The 25,918-nt window shown below is 45.5% G+C and overlaps 1 protein-coding gene across 1 annotated transcript; it reads right to left on the bottom strand.

The window, feature by feature from the left end:
* Window positions 1-1,215: 1,215 nt before the first annotated feature.
* Window positions 1,216-13,675, bottom strand: LOC124656478 (probable L-type lectin-domain containing receptor kinase S.5). Its single transcript, XM_047195213.1, has 2 exons — window positions 12,394-13,675; window positions 1,216-2,033 (listed from the first exon to the last, which is right to left on the bottom strand). The coding sequence occupies exons 1-2, from the start codon at window positions 13,673-13,675 to the stop codon at window positions 1,216-1,218; spliced, it is 2,100 nt and encodes a 699-aa protein (XP_047051169.1).
* Window positions 13,676-25,918: the final 12,243 nt, after the last annotated feature.

Raw genomic sequence — 25,918 nt, 5'->3', positions numbered from 1 at the left:
GGTTCATTAAATCTCACAAATTTAAAAGTTTAAATTACAATGGCAAACAAATAAACAAACTAGACGACATTTTTGAGAATCCACAAATGCTCCACCGGATCATCTTGCAGTTGGTGTATGCGGCGGTGGAGTGTGTTTCTACCGGCGGCAATGGACCGTCGCGACAAGGGGTGGTTGCGGCGGCGACATCGGGGATGGGAGGTGGTCGCGAGGCGAAGAAGGAAAATATTTGTGTTTATTTTTTGGCTTTGGTCGCCGATAGGGCTGGCCTGCGGCATTTTCTCGCCACGCCGGCGCCCCCACTAGCCCCCCTACAGATTGGGTTCATCCTGAGGACGCCGGATGGAGAGTTGGGCCGCGCCGGCGGAAAAACAAAATTAAGGACTGTGGTTGGGCGTTCGCTTTCGTGCCGGCGACCCCCAAGCTTCTATTGGGGGCCTTTGGAGAGGGCGAGTGGAGATGCTCTAACGTCGTAGGTGATAGATTGCGGAAGTATTGCTTGTATTGATATGTGGTAACTGGTAATTGTATTGAGCCTCTTGGGTTGTTTATATAGCAGAGAAGACTTAGAGGGCAAGAAGCCTAGTAGAGATAGAATTGGAGTATAATCTTAAACTACCTAATATAACTAAACCGTAATATACTCTAATCCCCCCCCCCCCCGCAGTCGGATCGCTAGTGATGCGGACGGTCCAACTGGAGAAGAAGCCGAAGACGTGGTGTAGCCCTTGATGCCGATGCCGATGAATTCGTTGTTGTCGTGGTCGATGGTGCCATGTGTGATGTAGTTGCCTTGGAGAACGTAGGTGAGGTAGTTGTTGTTGTCGTCCTTGAGCCCGGAACGACGCTCGGAAGGAGGGAGACGTTGTTGTAGTTGTTGTGTGGTCAAAGTAGTAGGCAACACGCCGCGCCGAGCTTTGTCAAGCTCGGGAGCGCGCCAGGGACGAAGGCACGCGCATGCATTGGCAGTACCGGATGGCATCTAATGATTTTGATTTTGAATTGTACGTGTTAATGATTTTTTTTCCAAAAACATGGCCAAACATTGCTGGCTATGGTTTTTTGAAAAGTACAAACCTTATTTACTGGAACGGACGTGTAATATACTACTACCTCCGTCTAGAAATAGTGTCTTAGTTTTGTATCATGACACATCAAGTCTTAGTACACTTTTGCACAACTAGACACGTAGCACTTGCACGGGGCGATAGCTAGCTAGGTCATCTCCAGGGCATCATCGCTGCTCAACGACTCGTTCTCCTCCCATTTGATGTTCATGATCGCCGCTGTGTCGTCAGATTCCAAGGGGATCCAGCCGCCTTCCGGAGGCCATACGAAGGTGGGTTTCACCAGCGGCACGTCCGGCGGCGTCGCAGACTTGGCAACGATCTGCACCACCTCCGCCATGCTCGGGCGGTCCGACGGGTTGGGGTTGGTGCACGCCAACCCGAGAAGCAGCAAGCGACTAGCGTCGTCCTCGTCGAATTCTCCAGCCACGACGTCGTCGTCCACCGCCTCAAGCAGTCGTCCCTCCCGGTGAGCCGTCCAGACCCAGTCGGTGAGCAGCTGGAAGGACTCGTTGGAGCCGCCGAGCGCCCGCTCGCCGGTGACGACCTCCAGGATCAGCACCCCGAGCGCGTAGACGTCGGTCTTGCGTGTAGCCTTGTGGTTCATCGAGTACTCCGGCGCGATGAAGCCCCAGGTCCCCGCGACGCCGATGTCCGTGTAGGAGTTCTTGTCCGGGCAGGTGACGATGCGGGCGAGGCCGAAGTCGCCGAGGCGACCACGGAAGGAGGAGTCGAGCATGATGTTGCTGGCCTTGACGTCGCGGTGGAGCACCATGTGCTCGTGCTCGTGGTGGACGTAGTGGAGCCCTGCGGTGACATCCATGACAATGTCGTAGCGGGTGTTCCATCCTAGGAGGGTAGCAGGCTGTTGTGGATTTTCGCGCGTGCGGAACAGGTGCTGATCCAGGCTGCCATTCGGCATGTACTCGTAGATGAGAAGGAGCTCACCTTTCTGATAACACCAACCTGAAAGAGTTAAGGTTAAACAAAACACCATGTTAGAATTATTCTTCCCTGGATTTGTATCTCGCGAGTTTTGTTGTACTCACTCCGTCCGAAAAACGTGAACCAAAATGAAGACCGGACCAGAGCTTAAAAATTAGCCCTAAACAAGGCAATATCAGTAAGTGATGGGCCACTGTAACAATATAGGCTACAAGCTTGGCAATTTTCCTGGGAAGGCCGGGCTGCGGGCCAGGATGGTCAGACCGACGGTCCGTCAGTGGGCGGTGACGGACCCAACCATCCCTAAGCCTAGACGCATACACCGGCCGGATTTCTGCCGGCCTCGCAGCTTATCTTTGATGAAAATTTGATCGAGCTTATACTGTGCTCAGCCTTGATCAAAATCTTAGATCCACATTGTACATGGATACAAGTTTAGTAAAAGTTGAAGGCTTACTAATACTCCCTCCGTTTCTTTATATAGTGCCTATAGATTTTTGGCATTTGTTTCACAATATAAGGTTGTAGCTTAGCTTTTTTCAATTATCCCCTCCCCGTTCAGCTCCCAAATCGTTCAGCTTCCAAATTTATTATGGTAAGTTAGGAAGATATGGATTTCCCAAATTTTACATTGATCTCAAATCATTTAGCTAGGGGTCTTGTGTAAAAAATACTCTTGCGCTAATTTCCGTGCCAAAAAACTATAGGCACTATAGGATGGAACAGAGGGAGTATTAGACCAAATACCTTAAGGAAATATCTTCCGCTATAAAATACATTGTGAAAAGAGCTCCTTTACCTGATTGGCGTGGAACTTGGGTTCCGTCCGGTTTCGGTTGAGTCTAAATTTTCATTTTCATGGCAGTTGTTAACAGCTAATACTTTTGTTTGAAGCCCACGAATCCCCCGTTTTCTTTGTTTCTCCCGTGAGATTTCAGCCTCGGAAATCGATCGAAGAGGATCCTCGCGAGAATGAGGCGAGGCCTGGGGTAATTTACAAGTGAGATGTTTACCAGATTCACAAAAAACCGTCCATAATCTTCATCGGAAGAAATTGGACGGAGTGATTTTTAAGATAGACTTTGAGAAAGCTAATGACAAGGTAAAATGGTCTTTCCTTCAACAAGCCATGCGTATGAAAGGTTTTGATCCTATATGGTGTAAACTCATAGAGCAATTCGTTAGAGGAGGAAGTGTGGTGATCAAAGTCAATGATGACATTGGCCACTATTTTCAAACCATGAAAGGACTTCGACAGGGCGATCCGTTGTCACCCATGTTATTTAACATTGTTGCAGATATGCTGGCCATCTTAATTGCAAGAGCAAAGGAGGATGGACATATTGGAAGTCTAATACCTCATCTAGTTGAGGGAGGGATTTCAATTTTGCAATATGCCGATGATACCATTCTTTTCTTGGAACATGATATTGGGAAAGTTGTTAATATGAAATTAATACTACGGTTCTTTGAAGAATTGTCAGGATTAAAAATAAATTATCACAAAAGCGAGATTTTCTGTTTTGGTAAGGTCAGGGAGGAGGAAGAACAATATAAACAATTGTTTGGCTGTGAATCCGGCTCTTTGCCTGTTAGGTATTTGGGGATACCAATCCATTACAGAAAACTTAAAAATTCAGAATGGAATCCTGTTGAAAGTCGGTTTGAAGGAAAACTTGGCTGTTGGGCTGAGAAGATGCTTTCATATGGGGATCGTGTGGTATTGATTAATTATGTTCTCACTAGTTTACCTATGTTTATGTTATCTTTCTTTGTTATACCTAAAGGGGTAAGAAAGAGATTAGATTTTTTCCGATCACGATTCTTCTGGCAATGTGAGGAAAATAAAAAGAAATATCGGCTAACTAGGTGGAACATGATTTGCAGACCCAAAGATCAATGCGGTCTTGGGGTTGAAGTATTAGAGATAAAAAAAAATCTCGCCTCCTTAGTAAATGGCTATATAAACTTCTTACTGAAGAAGGACTATGTCAGCAATTATTAAAAAACAAATATCTATCACAAAAGACCTTGGCTGAAGTTGAAACTAAACCAACTGATTCACCTTTCTGGAAAGGTTTAATGAAATTTAAAGGGGAATTTTTCAGTAGGGGAAGTTTTAAAACCGGCTCGGGAGAAGAAGTTCGTTTTTGGGAAGATATATGGCTAGGTGAACAAACACTTTCATCTGAATACCCACAATTATATAACATAGTTCATCGAAAGCATGATACAGTGGCAACTGTTATGAATTCGACTCCGCTAAATATTGGTTTTCGGAGGCAGCTTACGGGTAATAAATGGGATCAATGGATACACCTATGCTAAAGACTAATGCAAATAAATCTTAATGAGGAGCATGATAAATTCGTTTGGAGGCTTACATCTTCAGGACTTTTCACAGTCAAGTCTATGTATGCTGATATGTTAGAGAGCCATACTCGATACTTACGTAAATATCTGTGGAAACTTAAAATACTACTCCTTAGCAAACAAATACTTCTGGCTCGCGATAACCTTGCAAAACGGAATTGGAATGAAAACACAAAATGTTGCTTCTACGACTCTGAAGAATCAGTTGAACATTTGTTTATTTAATGCCCTTTTGCTAGACTTGTTTGGCAAGTAGTTTTTGCTGCATATAACATTCCACCTCCATCCAATGTCACAAATATGTTTTGGAATTGGCTTAATGGAGCGGTTAAATCAGATAAAGCTAGAATTCGCATCGGTGTTTCGGCTTTATGTTGGTCGATATGGAATTGCAGGAATGATATTGTTTTTAACAAAAAAAATCTACTAATTTTTTGCAGGTTATCCACACTATGGTCCATTGGATCCAGCTTTGGCGTTTCTTGCTCCAGGAGGACCAGCGGGAGTGCATGGTTTCTGGATGCAACCGCCTTCAAATGGTTGCCCAGGATATTTTCTACCAGGCTACTTAGCGGCCTATTAAGAGATTGAAGATCCTTAGACTGCTTAGCAAGCTTCTTATTTTTAGATGGTAGCTTTTTGTATCGACCCTCGTTGATCTATAATTTGTGACACTTGAATATTACTTTTTTAATAAAAGGCCGGCCGGGGCTATACCCATTTCGGAAAGAAAAAAAACAAGAAGAACCTGCTAGGTGCTAGCTAGAGCGGAGGAACCTCACGAGAATGACGGGAGGAACCTGAACCTATTCAGAATCCAACTAGAGATACCTGCCAGTTAGCATTGTCCCGAAAAAAAACACGGATTGTATCAAAGACGGGGGCAGAGACGGCGAAGCGATGTGGGCGTCCAAACTTCACGTCCTTGCGGTACTTCTTACTATATTTTTAAAATATAAGACTACTAATAGTGAAAATAACATAGGTAGTAACATCACACATCCTAAAAGTGATTTTTCGCCTTTCGATATTTGTATACATGACTTCAAAATCTGTGCGCACTCAGCCGATCGAAAGGATGCTCGTTTTTTAAAATTTTCATAAAAATATATTAGAGGTACAGTCTCACGTGATTTTAGTTCCTGCCCCATACTTTAATTTCATCTGGTTCCGTTAGTTTAGTTTCTCCTATTTATCACCGTTAAATCAAGATGGATGGACAATTTTCAAAAATGTCGATCACTATAAAACTTGTAACTGCTCATCTCTTACTCACCACGTGTAGTAGCATCCATCTTTTGTCACACTTATATGTTATTTAGCTCATTTTTTTGCTCAAAATTTGACTTGTGGATTTGAAGATGAGTTTGAAGCGGGATATAATTGGATCTGACTTGCATCCCTGCTTTTACTTCTGAAAATGACGCCTTCTTTGAATATCACGCATAGGATTCAAATTGAGGCCGGATCATGACATTTTGAAGGTTCTTATTCGAGAAGCATGTAGAGGTACCTTCTATCATTTACCTACTGTTACTTCTTTAACAAACAAGTTTTTAGTGTGTCCAATGTTTCTTGTCAAGGTGGCATGATCACTTAGGACACCCATCTTCACTCATTGCCCAGAAAGTCCTTAGAGATAATAATCATGTCTACTCTACCGATTATATAAACAAGCTAGTTGTGATGCATGTCAACAAGAAAAGAGTTATAAGGTACCCTGTTCTAGGTCATCTAATTTATTTATTATTTCTACGTTACAGCTCATCTCCTTTGATGTGTAAGGTCCTTCTCTTAATTCCATTGGTAAAAAAATGTAAATCTTATGGATGATTATATCATATTCATCTGGATTTATTTTCTTAAAGATTAAGTCCGATGAGCTCCAAAAGTCCCACAACTTTCAACATCTTGTTCAATGACTCTTTGATATGTAAAATTATAACTGTACTATTAGTCCAGAGAGTATAGGTTGAGCTCCTTCCAATGGATTAGAATTTATCACCGTGTATGGTGTCCTTGTACTAATTTTAGAAGAACCGGTATGTACAGAGAAGCGACTTTTTTAAAATATTTTTTTTATTAAATTTCAGAAATAGTACTCGTTTTGGAGAAATTTCAAAAATAGGATCCAGTCGATGGCAATGGGCGGATAGCGCACCACAGGGCCTGCCACATTGGCTCATCAAAGGCCACCACAGGGGCATACCGGCCCACCGCCTACCGACAGGTGCCTGTCGGTCCACTGGCCGCCGACTGGATCCTATTTTCGAAATTTCTCAAAAACAAGTATTATTTCTGAACTTTTTAAAAAATCATATTATTTTTAAAAATTCGCTAAAGAGAAAGCATATAAATATCATTGTGGCTCTTCACACTCGTAGTTTGTGCCTCATTAATTATGTGGTAATACTTTCTTTGCTAATGTAATATCTTAGTTAAGTGGACTCCTAGTAGATTTATCTATGTTTCACTCCCAATGACTAATCGTTCCATGAGAAACTAGATTATACCATGTTGCAGGGTTTTGTGTCGGCTTGTTGACCTAAATTGGGTCCCATCAATCAATGAAAAGCACTAATCCATGTTTTTCTTACCTATACTAATCTTTATAAATTGTTCACGTGCCTCCATGTTCATACTAATCATTTTTATATCTCTCGAGATGTTGCTTTTGATGAGGAAGTTCTCCGGTTTTCAAAACTTCGCCCTAATTTTGGTGTTATTGTATGCTTCGAGTTGTGTTTACTTCTTCCATTAAAAGGTCTCTGGGTTCATTCATTATAGTGATCAAACAATTTCTATAACTCATGCATCCAAACCTTCTAATAATCCTACTTGATCTGATTTCTCTTAGGAAAACATGGGAGAAAATTATGCTCCAAACGATGGTCTTTAGTGGTTTACACCAAGATTTTGTTACTGAAGATGATACCACTAGGAGATGGTATCACTAGTTATTTCTCTTGCGTGCACAAGCTATGAGGCAGATTTGGATCAACTCTGGACTATCGGTAGCGGCAAGCAGGTAGGGCAGCCTAGACAAATATTGTTTTGGACTGGGAGATGTTGGGCCACGTCCGTGAACCACCTTCCACCCTACGGATCTTCTGTTCTTGGTAGTGTTACAACACTCTCAACAAGCTCAAGAAATTTCATCCAAGCTGAGGTGACATGTGTTTGTACTACTGCCCACGAATAAGGATTAAAATAATATTTGTGTTGAAAAAGTTATAGAGGGAACTATTCCGAATACTCGCTTTAGGTCCAAGGCAAGTTGGATTCTTGAGTGAGACAGCGGAACCCGAAAGATTAGATGATGGTTTAGAAAATCAAAATGGAGAGAGGCTACGTAATAAGAATATGAGGCTCTTATGAGTATAAGACTTGGCACATTGTACAATCAAATTAGACAAGCAATGTGATTGATCGTAAATATTTATATTGGAGTAAGAGAAAAGTTGATGACACCACAACTTGGCTTGGTTGATAAAAGATTTAAACAGAGGTATGGTATTTACTCCAGGAATACCGTTGAGTCTACTTATTGGAGATTAGGATAATTAGACATGCAAAACGCGTTTGTTCATAACATTCTGGAGGAATTAGTTGCCTATATGAACCAACCACAAATGATATGAAGAGAAAGATAGTTCACAGTTTGTGCGCAAGATTGAATAGGCTTTGTATGGAACGAAGCAGGAACCATGAGCCTAGTTTTCTTGGATAAGTGCAGACAAAATGGATCTTGGTTTTCTGCATCGAGACCGACACCTCCTTGTTCTACTACATGAAGAGTAGGACGGCGATGTTCCTGTCTGTACATGTTGATGATATACTTATTGCTCGTTCTTCAGAACATGCTACACAATATCTTTTTCAAGAGTTAACATCTGATTTTGCCCTCGAGAATTTTGGTGATTTACACTATTTCCTAGGCATATAGGTTCAAAAGGCTTATGAGCACACGTTGTCAACTTCTGAAAAGTAGTTGGTTCAGCAAGGAGATCTTATTGTGTATGTGAGTATGCAACGACGTACAGGAGCACAGTAGGTGCGGAAAAATACCTCACTCTATGTAAAGGGAACTCGTGTTTTCAGTCAATAAAATCAGCTAATTCATTTGTGTGCCTCACTCTCCACATTGGATTTTGATTGCCCCAAAAAAATACAAATATGTCAGTGTGTCATTGGACCTTCAAACTTAGTATGAAGCTTGTCAAGTAGTAATCCACCTTGTGAAATGCCTTCTCCGATGTAGATTGGGCCGGTTGTCCATAGGTCAACCAAAGGATTAGTTGATTTCCTTGGTTCTAATTTTATTTCATGGAATGCGTAATCAAGGCAACACTTCTATGGTTTCAGAATTTGGGAGCTGACCTTTTATCGGTAAAGTTAATCTTTGAAGACAAAACATGTAGAAGTTGAATGTAGTGTTATTTGTCAGTGATTAGCAAACAAATGGCTTGATGCAAATTATAGATGAAGCTGTTGTTGGGTTCACTGCGCCCTCGATCGTTGATAGTTTGAAGAATTTATGAAGAGTTTAAAAACAATGTAAACTTAGACAGGTTATGATTGAGGGAGTGTTACAACTATCGTTTCATGTATTCATAGCACCCACGCGGTTTTTTGATACAAATACCGATTGAGGGCGACCTTACAGATAGAGTACCATATACAGTACTATCTCCATCCCAAAGCTTAAGATCTATATTTTTTCAGAAAGTCAAACGAAGTAAAGTTTGATCAAACTTTTAGAAAAATTTATGAATAAAGATAATATTTTTTAGGTACCATATAAAAATATATTTAATTATCTATCTAATAATATTGATTTTGTACTTTTCATGTTAATGATTTTTGATACAAACTTAGTTAAACTTGACATTGTTTGATTTTCTGAAAAAAAATATAAGCCTTAAATCTTGGAATGGAGGTAGTAGTACTTATTTATAGGCAAAAAGCTAACAAACAGCTGGGGGATCAAAGCGCTCGCATCCTCCTGGTCCGTGGCCGTTCCACCAATAAGAGCATCTCCACTCGTCTCCCCGAACAGGCTCCCGGCGTGCCATTTTTTCATCCGGACGGCGAAAAATGGCCCAGCCGCGCCCCCGGTTCCTCGTTTTTCGCCGGATTTGGGCTTTCATCCATCCGGCGAGCCCACGCCAACCCCGGCCCCCCGGGGAGCGCTCGGGGACTCCGGACGAAGCGAAAGCGCGCGAAACGCCGAGAAATCTCTCCCGCGCTTTCGTTTCGTCTTCGCCACGGAGGTGGCCCCGACCGGTCAGCGACACGCGCATCGTCTTCCGCGCACGCATCGTCTTCCGCGCGCAGTAAAGGCTGCCGCCGGTCAGTTCGCCGCGGACGCGTCGCATTCCACGCGGCATTAATCGCCGGCGCCAGCCGCGCCTATATACGCCGCTCCGCTCGCCGCGACGCGCATCCCTGCTCCACTCTCCCTCCACTCTCCCTCCACTATCCCTCCACTCTGCCGATGGCGTTCTACGACGACGACGGCGCAGCCAACAACGGCTTCCCCCGCCGGTCGCTCCACGCGTGGGAGGGGCACCTCCTCCACCAGGCGGGGTACCCCAGCCCGCCGGACACAAGGCCTCCCGGCGGCGGGTGGCGGCTAAGTGCTGGTGGCGTGCCAATCCCGCCGCCGCCCCAGGGCCACGCCCTCGATGTCGCCATCGAGGAGGCGCGGATGGCCATGACGGAGGAAGAACGCGCCGACCCGCGCCACCACCCCGAGAACTACACGCGGTGGAACTCCTTCCTCCGGCGGTGGGAGCGGGAACTGGCGTCCTACGATGGCCCGCCACCTCCGCCTCCGCGCAACAACGCCGCGGGTCGCCGGCGTTGGTGGAGCGCGCCGAATAGGACGCTCCATAACGTCCTCGAGCACATCGAGGGCGGCAACTCCCCGGTGCTCACGATGCCCCCTCCATCGAGGGCATCGACCAACCGCCGCCGGGGAAACAGCTGGCACCCACGGCGCATGGCTGCCAGCTCGTCGTCTTCCGACACGGCGTCGAGGTCGCTCTCCAGGTCGGCGCCATCCTTGGCACCGGTGAAAAAGGAGCCGGCTTCCCCGCCGAGCCACCGCACGCGCGGCGGCGGCATCGTCATCCGCGAGCCTTCGACGGCACAAGGACGGCTCCGCCCGAAGCGCGAACATGACACCTCCGGCGAGCGGAAGCGCAAGCCGGCGAAGGTGAAGGTGGAGGAGGCCGAAAGCGCCGAGGACGCCGCCATCCTCGAGGCCGTCATGCGAGGTCCCTCAAGGACGTCGTCCCCGCTGAGAACGCCATGCCGCTCGACCAGGCCTGCGCCTGGTCGAGGGAGCAGTGGGAGAAGGAGGAGGCGGAGCGGCAGGCGAGGCTCCTCCAGGACGTCGCTCGCTACCGCCGGCCTGCGACTCCTCCATCCGGCCCCGCCGTCCCCGTCGTCGACCTCGAAGCCTCCGACGACGACCTGTACAAGCCATCGCCGTCCCCGCCTCGCACCAGTGGCCGGTGGGGAGACGCCGGCCAAGGCAGCAGCCAGGCGGCTTCGGCGCCGCCGCAGTTCGACGACGACGGCTCCGACGACGATGGCGGCGACTACACGGTGTTCTACCGCCATTTCAGCATGTAGAGCGCCGTGTTTTTATATTTACAGTTGTATTCCCCCAGCCGAATTCGAAATATAGTCAAATTCGGTCTCTATGTATGAACTTCGCCCTCTATATAGTAAATATCATTAAATTTAGTCTAAATTCGACTGTTTTATGCCGTAGTTTGTCAAGTTTCTGTTTTTCAAATTTAGATCGCCGTCTTCGCCTGAGATCGCGGCTGGGAAACTACTCCTCCCCACGCCAAATTTACGTCCTTTCGGCGTGGGGAGGGCAAACGAGTGGAGATGCTCTAATCTTACGGACTGCATGGCTTACGAAAACTCTACGGATGGACACTCATGTACGTATGCCACGCTGTGAGTTCGTAGGTGATTTTTGTAAAATCTGACCAACCACCACAAGGTTCGTCCACCTCCACCTCCCCCCATGCTCTCTCTCCGCTTGCTGTCTCTCTTCTCTCTCCTGCAAGGGCAGCAAAAGAGAGCGGCAGTCGGTAGTGGTGGACGCGGCTGACCGGCAGCCGCAGCCTTAGGCCGAGGCGCGGACGGCCAGTGAAGGGGGCGGTCGGCAGCGGTTGATTCGGGCGAAATTCCCGGCTCGCTTGCCGGCAGCGCAGCCTCGTTCCGGGGCACGGCCGGCGGGGCCGGCGACTATGTAGCTGACTGCCTCCGGTCGGTGATGCTACATGCAGGGTCGGCGGTTGCTACAGGCGGCAGCGGCCTGTGCCACAAAGGCGCCGGCGTGGGCGGGCTACAAGCGGCCGTGGCCTGTGCTACAAGAGGCGCCTGCGTCTGCTACACGCGGCGGCGGGTGCTACAAGCGGCGGCGGAGTCTGCTACACGCGGCGGCGGAGTCTGCTACAAGCGGCGCCGGCGTCTGCTACACGCGGCGGCGGCGGCGTTTGCTACACACGGTGTTGGTGGGTGCTACAAGCCGGTGCCGTCGTGCCGGCGAAGCGACAAGGAGGCCTCCGGCGATCCTACTTCTGTCCGGCAACGCTGCTACCAAAGGCCGGTGGGGATACTACATCGGGCCGTGGTGCTCGACGCCGGCGAGGTCTCCCATCGGAGCCCACCGAGAAGAGGCGGGTGGGGATGAGTGTTCATCCGTGGGCTTCCATGCCCCTCGGCTTTATTTTTTCAGTCGTCGCGAGTTTTGCTTTCTGCAGAATAATGCTAAGGAACGAGGTGAAAAAATAAATCCTGGACACGTGTCAACCAATGGAGACGGGGGATTAGATGTTCCGATGAGTACCTTCCTATTTGTAGATATGTTTAAATATTTGTGTAGTGAAAGTTATAAAGTCTGACTGCGTATATACTACTTTCTAAGATGTTTACTTCAGGAAGTAGTTTAGAACTTCAGATAGAGTGGTCATGAACGTACCAATGAGCGGCACGATATTTCTGTGACGCAGGCGGTTGATGACATCGACCTCTGCGAGGAAGTCGTCGTAGCAGCGGTCTTCATTACGCGTAAACTTCTTCACAGCGACATCGACGCGTGACCTGGTCGTCCCTGACCCTGATCGCAGTGTTCCCTTGTACACAGCGCCAAAGCCTCCTTTGCCTAGCTTCCTTGCCTCGTCAAAGTTGTCGGTGGCCTTCCTGATGGTGACGTACTTGAACTCCCTGGGCGTCCCAGGAAGCCGCCGGAGAGCCTCGGACAGCTTCAGCTCCACCTTGAGCGCCTTATACCTCGTGCTGAAGTAGAAGGCCGTGGCGGCGATCATGGCGGCAGTTGCAGCTACTGTCCCAAGGACTGCTGGAAGTATCACCTTCCATTTCTCGCCGTCGTCACTGGGGAGCTTGTCAAGCGTCAAGCTCCAGCTGAGGATAACGTGCAGCTCGTAGGCCAGTCCCGTCGCTCCCGAGAAACCAATGTAGGCTCTCTGTGGGAGATGGCTGCTCAAGTTGAGCGGCGCGTCAAGGACGGCGCTCCCTGGTTTCTCCTGGCCCTGGAGAGCCATGTATACCCATATGTGGTGTCCCACGCCGTTGTACTCGATCCACACAGTATAGTTCGTCGGTATGGTTGGTGCGATTGTAAAGTTGCCCGGCGGGACGACCGAGGAGAGCTGCGTGAAGTAGGCGGAGTCGACGCTACCGATGTTGAGACCGACGTGGTTGTCGTCGGGATCGTACGACTGCTTGGCCGTGTCGAACTCGACGGCCACGAAGCTGCTGGAGTTGGACTTGGAGATGGTGTTTGTGAGGCCGAGGAACCCACCATGGCTGCCTTGCGGAGGGCCGTTGAGGGAGGAGGCGATGACGAACGTAAGGCCTTCGCCGTGTTGTTCCTCCCACGGTTCTCTGTAGATGATCATGTCAAAGGTGGTGTTGAAGGAGGCTTCGTGCCTCACCCCGTGGGAGTCGACGCGCCACAGCGTGACGGGATCCGGGAGGAGGACGGATCCGGACTTGTTGATTAGATAGGCAACATTGTTGATAGTGTCAGGAGTCAGCTGGAGGACTCCCCCATTGATACTCGCATCCTTGAGCACCGCTAAGGCAGCTCCGGCACTTCTATCGAAGGAGGGGAAACTGTAGGAGATGACGTCGTCCCTCTTCATCTGGTCACAGCAGCTACAGGAAGGTGAGGCCGCTGCAGCCAGCAACTGGCGGGACCGACCGGAGCTGCAGGATGTAGTAGAGCAAAGCAACGCCATGGCCACGAAGAAACATGCGAGCCATCGCTGCTCTCCTACTAGTTCACTAGCGGCAGGCATACTATTATGTGTATCTTGCTGGATGTGGAGCAGAACTAAAGCTAGTAGCTGACTACTCTTTCAAATCTCCATGGCTGGCCGGCCGGCCGGCCTCTTCTCTTCATATAAGCCTGTGCTTGCTTGCTTGCGCCGTCCTCCTCCACTAATTTGATCTGAGACTTATACGTTCGGTCAGTCAAGTCAGATTGGTGGAATTATAATACTACCTAGATTTTTCCGCAAAACTGGAGCACGTTAGGTTTCAATTTGGCGGTCTTCGTGGAAAGTGCGAAATGCCAACATTTTCTTTTTTGGTGAAATGCCCACAATTTCAATGGGCGCTTTGCTTCTGCCACAGATCTTTGCACTTCAATCGTAAAATAAATATGGTGTCTAAAAAACCTGATTTTGGGGGGGACGACACGTCAAAAGCAGTGCTCCAGCAGATGCCTTATCCTTGTTTGGTGCCGAATTTTATTTGGGGCACAAAAGAACTGCTCCAAAGAAATCGCAACCAAACACAGCACTAAACTGTCACGCTGACGCCGATGCTAATGATATCTTTGCGAGCCCGAGCAGGGGAGGCTCGCAGTTCTGGAAAACCCTTCATAAAATCAAAGCGTTCTTCAAGGTCGAAGCGAGACATTTTGTTGAGGAATCATCACGGCAGATGCCATGGGATAGCTTAAATCGAGTGGTTGAGGCTTTATGGCCTACGGCAAGTTCCAGAGGCGGGTATGAGCACGAGCGACACGGCGACGTACCCAGATTCGGGGCTCTCGTGAGGAGGTAACACCCCTAATCCTGCCTGATGATATATAAGTTGTGCTGACAGTACAATGATGCTCCTAGAGTTGTGGCCAGCTTGGGAGCGAGCTCGATGTAGATGAAGGCCTCAGTTCCCGAGCGGTTCTGCTAAGTATGAGAAGTGAGAACGACCGATCCCCTCCAAAGGGGTGCTACTGGGGATTATATAGTGCCCGTTACATTTACAAAGAAGTCCCTGGTGCCTACGACGCTGGCCCTGCCTTCTCCGGCTCCTTACGCGGTCCCGAGGCGTGGGGGCCCCGGCAGCCGTCCCTGTCACGTCCTCCTGTCGCTACAGGGACAAGGCAGGCCGACAGACAGCCCATAGGCCGGCATCTAGCCCTGCTCGTAGCCTGCGGCCCCTATCGTAACGCTGCCATAGCCTGCGCCGCCCCGGAGAGCCAGGACATGATGGTTGGTCGTCACGCTGATCCCTGTTGATATGCAGGATCCCGGTATCAACGGGATGGGAGTCCTCGTGGACTTGCACCCGAACGGGCGTCTAGGAGTCTTCTCCTGCAAGGATCACCAACTTCCATAGCCATCCAGTGTCGAGGCGGCTCCTCGGCAGTGCCCACCATGAGGGGCTTAGAGTTAGCGGAAGGAGATGGTGGAGATTCAAGGATCTCGTTGGCACACAACGTACCCAGATTCACGTCCCCGCGGTAGAGGATCGATACGTCCTGCTAGCAATCCAGTATATGATAATATGTGTACAGGGGGCCACCGTAGCCGGAGTTGTATCTAGTCTAGTTCTAATCTGCGAATTGCGATGTCTAGGCGTATCGCGTGTATGATTTTTTGTGTCCCCATGGGGTGCCCCTGCTTGGTTTTATATGTGCAACTAAGATAGGGTTTACAAGATTCCTAGTCCTTTACAAACTGGAGTCCTCTTTCTTGTAGTCCAAGTCGATATTACATGTGGGTCTAGATTGTCGAGTCCTTGCGCTGGTCCACCTCCATAATCCACACCGTGTATAGAAATGTCGGGCACCCGAAGGGTAATGCCCACATCAGTAGCCCCCGAGTGTCTAGGGAAGTCGAAGACTTGCGTAGGGACTCAAACATCAAAAATATCGCCTCCAAGTATCTTGATCACCTGAAGAAAAGTTGAATCTTGTGGTTGATGAAGAGCTGAAATCATTTGTTATTGGGTCCGTGAGCAGCGCTCCCAATGGGAGTAGCCCCCTGAGTCTACGGGCGGGTGCTTACAACTGTGCGTAGACTCAAGTTGTACTACTCGAGGAATCTGACATTCATGTCGATATTTTTGGATCCTTTCCATCGTCCGATGCTTTTGAATCTATCGTCTCTTCGAATGAAGTATAGGCTCGAGATAACCTGAAAAGTTGAATATACTAAGTGATGGAGTAACGGGCCCAGTTTCACTCGATAGATCGAGACTGGCTAAATGTCGGAGCAAAACATCGTTACCCTACACAGATTTGAGTCCCCGGGCTCGAACCTGGATTGCTAGAACCTTCGGGTCCATTCTTTTTATCGACGAGGCCTTCATATTTTTATCGGGTGTGCGGCCAGCGCTCCTGATGGGAGTAGCCCCCGAGCCTGTGGAGGACTATGAAGTAGTCACGTATAGGATGTTGACTACTGAGTCGAATATCGTAGATTTTTTCGAGTTCTGAAATTTGTTCGGGTGCTCCCGATGGGAGTTGAAATTCTCCGACTTCCTTTTTTGATGTCACCGAACTCGTAGCAATTTTGATCGTGTCGATGATGTAATATTGCCGAGCTAACTCATTGTATTGAAGATTTATCGATGGCTATGCTTGTGAAAATGATGAGGAGCGCTATTGATTGACCCGCGGCGAAGTTTATCGTGAGGACGATGTGTTACACATGGCCATTTTTTTGATAGAAGTGTTAAACATCGGCGGCAACCCCCGACTAATCGGACGAGCCGCAAGACCGACAGATTCATGGCTCAAGTATCGTGAATACGTTGTTTTGGCACGGAGCCAGGATTTTGTTTGTATGGAACCGCGGAAACTTCTGAGTGCTCAAGTCACGTTGGAAGCTCGGCGGACCCGTGGCAATTTTATCGTATAAACGATGTATCATGCAGGGACGTTGTTATTTTGAATTGCATCGGTAGCAGCCCCCGAGTTTTTTTGGGCGAGCCGCGTGCTCGACGGACTCGTGGCCTAAGTATCATGAGAATGATGTTTTTGCGTGAGTCGTTGTTTTATGTAGGTTTCACCGGCGGCAGCCCCTGAATGTTTGGGTGCGCTTCAGGCACGATGGACTCGTGGCTCAATTATCGTGAGAACGACGTTTTGGCACGAGCCGTTGATTTTTGTAAGTTTCGTCGGTGCGAGCCCCAAAGTATTTGGGTGCGTCACAGGCTCGACAGACTCGTGGCTCAAGTACCGTGAAGACGATGCTTTGGCGCAGAGCCGTGGTTATATTTGTGTGGCACCAGCGACAACATCTGAGTGATCAAGTCATGTTGCAAGCTCGGCGGACCCGTGACAGTTTTATTGTATAAACGATGTATCATGCAGGGACGTAAATTTGTATGTATATCGTCGGCGGCAGCACCCAAACGTCGGGTGCGCTGCAGGCCTGACGGACTCGTAGAATCTTTATCGTGATGAGGATGTATCCTGTGGAACTGTAAGTTTGTATGTATATAATCGGCGGCAACACCCGAATGTTGGATGCGCTGCGGGCCTGACGGACTCGTAGCATCTTTATCGTGAAGACGATGTATCGTGCGGAGCTGTTTGTTTTGTGTAGGAACTTATCGTTCTACGGCCCCCGAGCAATCAGGTGTGCTGCTGGGTCGATAGTTTAGAAGGCTTCGTGGCAATTATCGCTTATATGAATTGTTTGCATTTGTTTTTCTTGCTGAAGATCTTCTAGGACTCCCGGGTAACTTCGGGTGTGTTCTGCTAAGAAGAAGTGATGCTTGCATGGATGAACTTGAACTTTATGGGGTATCATACAGCGGACGTAGTCGATGTATTCACGCGGCGCATGGCTGGAAGTAGTTGATGCTGACGATGTACAATGTTGGTGGCAATGATAGGATCCATTGCGTGATCACCATATGTCGAACCTTTTCGTTAGCCTGCTGCCCAAGGTCTCTGTCGGACGAGGATCAACAGCTACTCAGGTCGCATGTGAGGTGTCAGATGCCCGGATTCGAAGATATATATTGAGGTGTATACCCCGCCATCTTGATAGTTTTACTTCGCAGCAACGCTGTGTCTCCACCGGCAAGAAGTTCACCCCCAACAACCCGAACAACCGTGGAGGTCGCCTCTTCCACATGAACGCCGAGGAAGCCCAGGAAGCACCAGATGTAGTGCTGGGTATGTTCTCTGTTAACTCAATACCCGCAAGAGTGTTGTTTGATTCCGGAGCATCGCATTCGTTTGTTACCAAAGATTTTGCATGTACTAGTAAGATTCAACCAATCAGTTTGAAACATGTCATGATAGTTCAAATACCTGGTTCAACTACAAAAGCTAGAAAATTTTGCAAAGATGTACCCATCAGAATTCATGAAGTAGATTTTTACGCAAATTTGATTGTTCTGGGAACAAAAGGTTTGGAAGTAGTACTGGGTATGGACTGGGTGTCGAAACATCATGGATTAATTGACTGCGCCAAGAAGGCCATCACCATGACTAGTAGCACCGGAATACTAATAGAGCATGTGTCTGAAAGGCTGCCCAGAAAGTTCACTTGCAACCAGAGCTTAGCCAAGCCAACCTTGGATCAAATCAGGGTCGTTTGTCGATACCCCGATGTGTTTCCTGATGATCTACCCGGTATGCCCCCAGATCGGGATATCGAGTTTATCATTGAGTTAATCCCTGGAACAGGACCTATAGCCCAGAGAGCCTATAGCATGAACCCCGCAGAATTGGTGGAACTAAAGAAGCAACTGGATGATATGTTGTACAAAGGTCTGATTCGACCAAGTGCGTCGCCTTGGAGATCCCCAGTTTTGTTTGTGGATAAGAAAGATGGTGCCACTCGTTTATGTACGGATTACCGTAAGCTTAACGATGTCACCATCAAAAACAAATACCCCTTGCCAAAGATAGAAGACCTATTTGACCAGCTGACCGGTGCCTAAGTGTTCTCTAAGATTGATCTTAGGACAGGTTACCATCAACTGAAGATCCGTGCAACAGATATTCCTAAGACTGCCTTTACCACCAGATATGGATTGTATGAGTACAATGTCATGTCATTTGGATTAAGCAATGCCCCGCTTATTTCATGAATCTCATGAATAAGATCTTTATGGACTTTTTGGATAAGTTTGTCGTTGTCTTCATCGACGACATTTTTATCTACTCGAAATCCGAAGAAGGACGTGAGAAACATTTGGAAGTTATCCTAGAAACCCTTAGGCAACACAAGTTGTACGCCAAATTCAGCAAATGTGAGTTTTGGTTGAAGGAAGTAGGATTCCTGGGACACATCTTGTCTGCAGGAGGAATTGCCGTAGATCTCGCTAAAATCAAAACCGTTGAGGAATGGAAAGCCCCAACCACCCAGACTGAAGTCCGTGCCTTTCTGGGATTAGCGGGATATTACCGCAGGTTCGTTGAAGGATTTTCCAGCATAGCTAGACCAATGATTCAACTGCTCAAGAAGGGCAAGAAGTTTGATTGGAATGACAAGTGTGAAGAAAGTTTCCAGCAACTCAAGCGCAGATTAACCACAGCCCCAATTTTGATCATGCCCGATGTCACCAAGCCATTTGACGTCTATTGTGATGCATCCAAGATTGGTCTTGGATGTGTGTTGATGCAAGAAGGCAAGGTGATATCATACCTATCGAGGCAACTGAAGCAACATGAGCAGAACTATCCAACCCATGACTTGGAGTTAGCAGCCGTAGTCTTAGTCTTGAAAGTTTGGCGTCATTACCTCATGGGTAATCGATGCGAGATCTATTCAGTACACAAGAGCCTCAAGTATATTTCCACCCAGAAAGAGCTGAATATGAGACATCGCAGATGGATAGAATTGATCAAGGATTATGATATGGAGATTCACTACCACCCCGGCAAGGCCAATGTGGTAGCGGATGCCCTGAGTAGACTGCCATGTCAGTTGAATTCCATGATCGCCATAGAACAGCCTAGTTTGTATCACGAGTTTGAGCAGTTTAGACTAGAGCTAGTGAGCGAAGGATTCCTAGCGAGCATTGAGCTCCAGCCCACTTTGATGAGTGATACGTCCCAAACGTATCTATAATTTCTTATGTTCCATGCTACTTTTATGATGATACTCACATATTTTATACACACTTTATGTCATTATTATGCATTTTTAGGCACTAACCTATTGACAAGATGCCGAAGAGCCAGTTGCTATTTTCTGCTGTTTTTGGTTTCAGAAATCCTACAAAGGAAATATTCTCGGAATTGGACGAAATCAACGCCCAGGGTCTTATTTTTCCACGGAGCTTCCAGAAGACTGAAGGAGTTACGAAGTGGGGCGACGAGGCGCCGCCCCGCTAGAGCCACGCGGCCTAAGGGGGGCCCGCGCCGCCCTAGTGTGTGGGGCCCTCGCGCCGCCTCCAACCCTACCCTTCCGCCTACTTAAAGCCTCCGTCGCGAAAACACCTGTACCGAGAGCCACGATACGGAAAACCTTCCAGAGACGCAGCCGCCGCCAATCCCATCTCGGGGGATTCAGGAGATCGCCTCCGGCACCCTGCCGGAGAGGGGAATCATCTCCCGGAGGACTCTTCATCACCATGATCGCCTCCGGATTGATGTGTGAGTAGTTCATCCTTGGACTATGGGTCCATAGCAGTAGCTAGATGGTTGTCTTCTCCTAATTGTGCTATCATGTTAGATCTTGTGAGCTGCCTATCATGATCAAGATCATCTATTTGTAATGCTACATGTTGTGTTTGTTGGGATCCGATGAATATGGAATACTATGTCAAGTTGATTATCAACCTATCATATATGTGTTGTTTATGTTCTTGCATGCTCTCCGTTGCTAGTAGAGGCTCGGCCAAGTTGATACTTGTAACTCCAAGAGGGAGTATTTATGCTCGATAGTGGGTTCATGCCTCCATTGAATGCGGGACAGTGAAAGAAAGTTCTAAGGTTGTGGATGTGCTGTTGCCACTAGGGATAAAACATCAATGCTTTGTCTAAGGATATTTGTGTTGATTACATTACGCACCATACTTAATGCAATTGTCTGTTGTTTGCAACTTAATACTGGAAGGGGTGCGGATGCTAACCCGAAGGTGGACTTTTTAGGCATAGATACATGCTGGATAGCGGTCTATGTACTTTGTCGTAATGCCCTGATTAAATCTCATAGTAGTCATCGTGATATGTATGTGCATTGTTATGCCCTATCTATTTGTCAATTGCCCAACTGTAATTTGTTCACCCAACATGCTATTTCTTATTGGAGAGACACCACTAGTGAACTGTGGACCCCGGTCCATTCTTTACATCTGAATACAATCTACTGCAATACTTGTTCTTACTGTTCTTTGCAAACATCATCTTCCACACTATACATTTAATCCTTTGTTTACAGCAAGCCGGTGAGATTGACAACCTCACTGTTACGTTGGGGCAAAGTACTTTGATTGTGTTGTGCAGGTTCCACGTTGGCGCCGGAATCCCTGGTGTTGCGCCGCACTACACTCCGTCACCAACAACCTTCACGTGTTCCTTGACTCCTACTGGTTCGATAAACCTTGGTTTCTTACTGAGGGAAACTTGCTGCTGTACGCATCACACCTTCCACTTGGGGTTCCCAACGGGCGTGTGCTCTACGCGTATCAAGCTAAATTTCTGGCGCCGTTGCCGGGGAGATCAAGACACGCTGCAAGGGGAGTCTCCACTTCCAATCTCTTTACTTTGTTTTTGTCTTGCTTTACTTTATTTTATTTACTGCTTTGTTTGCTTTATATCAAAAATACAAAAAAATTAGTTACTTGTTTTACTTTATTTACTATCTTGTTTGCGTTCTCCATATTAAAAACACAAAAAAAATTAGTTACTTGCATTTACTTTATTTAGTTTGCTTTATTTACTATTGCTAAAATGGGTACCCCTGAGAATACTAAGTTGTGTGACTTTACTAGCACAAATAATAATGATTTCCTATGCACACCTATTGCTCCACCTGCTACTACACAAGAATTTTTTGAAATTAAACCTGCTTTACTAAATCTTGTTATGAGAGAGAAATTTTCTGGTGTTAGTTCTGATGATGTTGTTGCCCATCTTAATAATTTTGTTGAACTATGTGAAATGCAAAAGTATAAGGATGTAGATGGTGACATTATAAAATTAAAATTGTTTCCTTTCTCATTAAGAGGAAGAGCTAAAGATTGGTTGCTATCTTTGCCTAAGAATAGTATTGATTCATGGACTAAATGTAAGGATGCTTTCATTGGTAGATATTATCCTCCTGCTAAAATTATATCTTTGAGAAGTAGCATAATGAATTTTAAGCAATTGGATAATGAGCATGTTGCCCAAACATGGGAAATAATGAAATCTTTGGTCAAGAATTGCCCAACCCATGGACTGACTACTTGGATGATCATCCAAACCTTCTATGCAGGATTGAATTTTTCTTCGCGGAACCTATTGGATTCAGCTGCTGGAGGTACTTTTATGTCCATCACTCTAGGCGCCGCAACAAAGCTTCTTGATGATATGATGACCAACTACTCCGAATGGCACACGGAAAGAGCTCCACAAGGTAAGAAGGTAAATTCTGTTGAAGAAACCTCCTCTTTGAGTGATAAGATTGATGCTATTATGTCTATGCTTGTGAATGGTAGATCTAATGTTGATCCTAATAATGTTCCTTTAGCTTCATTGGTTGCTCAAGAAGAGCATGTTGATGTGAACTTCATTAAAAATAATAATTTCAACAACAATGCTTATCGGAATAATTTTGGTAACAACTATAGGCCATATCCTTCTGTAACGGTTATGGTAATTCTTATGGGAATTCTTACAAAAATAATAGGAGTGTACCCCCTGGTCTTTAACCCATGCTTAAAGAATTTATTAGTACAGAAACTGCTTTTAACAAATCTGTTGAAGAAAAGCTTGGTAAAATTGATATTCTTGCTTCTAAAGTTGATAGTCTTGCTGCTGATGTTGATCTTTTAAAATTGAAAGTTATGCCTAATGAAAATAAAGATATTAAGTCATTTGCTACAGCAAACTCTATCCAAGTTTGAATTAATGAGAATATTAGATTGATAGCTGAATTGCATGCTAGGTGGGAAAAAGAGGAAAAATTTGCTAAAGAGAATAATGTAGCTAAAGTTTGGACTATTACCACCACTAGTAATGTTGATGCTCCACATGTCGCTAAACCTCCTACTATCAATGGTAAAATAATTGGTGTTAGCAATGTTTCTACTCCTAATGCAAAGCGTGCAAAACTGCCTGAAACTGCTGAAATTGCTAAAACTGCTAAAACTGCTTGTGATAAAACTGCTGAATTTTTTCAAAATATTGTGGACAATGATCCCATTGCTGTAGATCATAATGGTTTAGATTTTGATGATTGTCACATCTCTGAAGTTATAAAGTGCTTACAAAAACTTGCTAAAAGTCCCAATGCTAGTGCTATAAATTTGGCCTTTAAAAAACATATTACAAATGCTCTCATAAAAGCTAGAGAAGAGAAACTAAAACTTGAAACTTCTATTCCTAGGAAGTTAGAAGATGGTTGGGAGCCCATCATTAAGATGAAGGTCAATAATTTTAATTGTAATGCTTTATGTGATCTTGGTGCAAGTATTTCTGTTATGCCTAAGAAAATCTATGATATGCTTGACTTGCCACCATTGAAAAATTGTTATTTGGACGTTAATCTTGCTGATAATGCTGTGAAGAAACCCCTGGGGAGGATTGATAATGTTCGCATTATGGTTAACAATAACCTTATCCCCGTTGATTTTGTTGTCTTGGATATTGAATGCAATGCATCTTGTCCCATTATATTGGGAAGACCTTTTCTTCGAACTGTTGGTGCTATTATTGACATGAAGGAAGGTAATATTAAGTATCAATTTCCTCTCAAGAAAGGTATGGAACACTTCCCTAAAAAGAGAATGAAGTTATCTGATGATTCTATTATTAGAACAAATTATGATGTTGATGCTTCATCTCTTGATAATACTTGATTCACACTTTCTGCGCCTAGCTGAAAGGCGTTAAAGAAAAGCGCTTATGGGAGACAACCCATTATTTTACTTCTGCACTTTTATTTTATATTTGAGTCTTGGAAGTTGTTACTACTGTAGCAACCTCTCCTTATCTATATTTTATTGCATTTTTGTGCCAAGTAAAGTCTTTGATAGTAAGGTTGATACTAGATTTGGATTACTGCGCAGAAACATATTTCTTACTTTCACGAAATTGAGCCGGCCCATCTGTACTTCTGTAGGTAACTCAGAAAAATCTGCCAATTTACGTGCGTGATCCTCAGATACGTACGCAACTTTCATTAAATTTGAGCATTTTCATCTGAGCAAGTTAAGTGCCCCAGGAAAATTCGTCTTTACGGACTGTTCTGTTTTGACAGATTCTGCCTTTTATTTCGCATTGCCCGTTTTGCTATGTTTGATGGATTTCTTTGTTCCATTAACTTTCAGTAGCTTTGTGCAATGTCCAGAAGTGTTAAGAATGATTATGTCACCTCTAAATTTGTGAATTTTTGATTATGCACTAACCCTCTAATGAGTTTGTTTTGAGTTTGGTGTGGAGGAAATTTTCAAGGGTCAAGAGAGGAGGATGATACAATATGATCAAGAAGAGTGAAAAGTCTAAGCTTGGGGATGCCCCCGTGGTTCATCCCTGCATATTTTAAGAAGACTCAAGCATCTAAGCTTGGGATGCCCAAGGCACCCCCTTCTTCATCGACAACTTATCAGGCACCTCTAGTGAAACTATATTTTTATTCCGTCACATCTTATGTGCTTTACTTGGAGCGTCTGTTTGTTTTTATTTTTGTTTTTGTTTGAATAAAATCGGATCCTAGTATTCTTTGTGTGGGAGAGAGACACGCTCTGCTGTTGCATATGAACACATGTGTTCTTAGCATTACTTTTAATGTTCATGGCGAAGGATGAAACTGCTTCGTTCATCATTATTATGGTTGGAAAGGGAAAATGCTTCATGTGGTAATTGGTATAACGTCTTGCATAATTTGATACTTGGCAATTGTTGTGCTCATATAGATCATGTTTAAGCTCTTGCATCATGTACTTTGCACCTATTAATGAAGAACTACATAGAGCTTGTTAAAATTTGGTTTGCATGATTGGTCTCTCTAGAGTCTAGATATTTTCAGGTGAGGTGTTTGAACAACAAGGAAGATAATGTAGAGTCTTATAATGCTTGCAATATGTTCTTATGTAAGTTTTGCTGTACCGGTTCATACTTGTGTTTGCTTCAAACAACCTTGCTAGCCTAAGCCTTGTATTGAGAGGGAATACTTCTCGTGCATCCAAAATCCTTGAGCCAAAAACTATGCCATTTGTGTCTACCATACCTACCTACTACATGGTATTTCTCTGCCATTCGAAAGTAAATTACTTGAGTGCTACCTTTAAAATTCTATTCTTTTTCTTTGCAATATATAGCTCATGGGAAAATAGCTTAAAAACTATTGTGGTATTGAATATGTACTTATGTATCTTATTTCTTATAAGTTGCTTGTTGAGAGGTAACCATGTTTCTGGGGATGCCATCAACTATTACACTTTGTTGAATATCATGTGAGTTGCTATGCATGTTCGTCTTGTCTGAAGTAAGGGTGATTTATCACGATCCAATGGTTTGAGTATGCATATTGTTAGAGAAGAACATTGGGCCGCTAACTAAAGCCATGAATCATGGTGGAAGTTTCAGTTTGGACACTAATCCTCAATCTCTTATGAGAATATTATTTGTTGTTGAATGCTTATGCATTAAAGAGGAGTCCATTATCTCGTTGTCTATGTTGTCCCGGTATGGATGTCTAAGTTGAGAATAATCAAAAGCGAGAAATCCAATGCGAACTTTCTCCTTAGACCTTTGTACAGGCGGCATAGAGGTACCCCTTTGTGACACTTGGTTGAAAAATATGTTATGCAATGATAATCCATGTAAATCCAAGCTAATTAGGACAAGGTGCGAGCACTATTGGTAATCTATGCATGAGGCTTGCAACTTATAAGATGTCTTATGCATAACACATATGCTTTATTACTACCGTTGAAAAAATTGTTTCTATGTTTTCAAAATAAAAGCTCTAGCACAAAAATAGTAATCCATGCTTCCCTCTGTGAAGGGCCATTCTTTTACTTTATGTTGAGTCAGTTTACCTACTTCCTCCTATCTTAGAAGCAAACACTTGTGT

Source organism: Lolium rigidum, chromosome 5 (genome assembly GCF_022539505.1).
Source record: "Lolium rigidum isolate FL_2022 chromosome 5, APGP_CSIRO_Lrig_0.1, whole genome shotgun sequence".
In the NCBI taxonomy this organism is placed as follows: domain Eukaryota; kingdom Viridiplantae; phylum Streptophyta; class Magnoliopsida; order Poales; family Poaceae; genus Lolium; species Lolium rigidum.
Note: the sequence above shows the minus strand (reverse complement) of the source record. Positions and strands in the feature narration are given on the sequence as shown.

Bases quoted from the DNA above. Each gene is read 5' to 3' on its own strand.
- LOC124656478 (XM_047195213.1), bottom strand. From the start codon at position 13,675: ATGGCGTTGCTTTGCTCTACTACATCCTGCAGCTCCGGTCGGTCCCGC. The intron at 2,034-12,393 runs GTACGTTCATGA...TAACTCTTTCAG, and splicing joins AAATATCGTGCCGCTCATTG to GTTGGTGTTATCAGAAAGGT.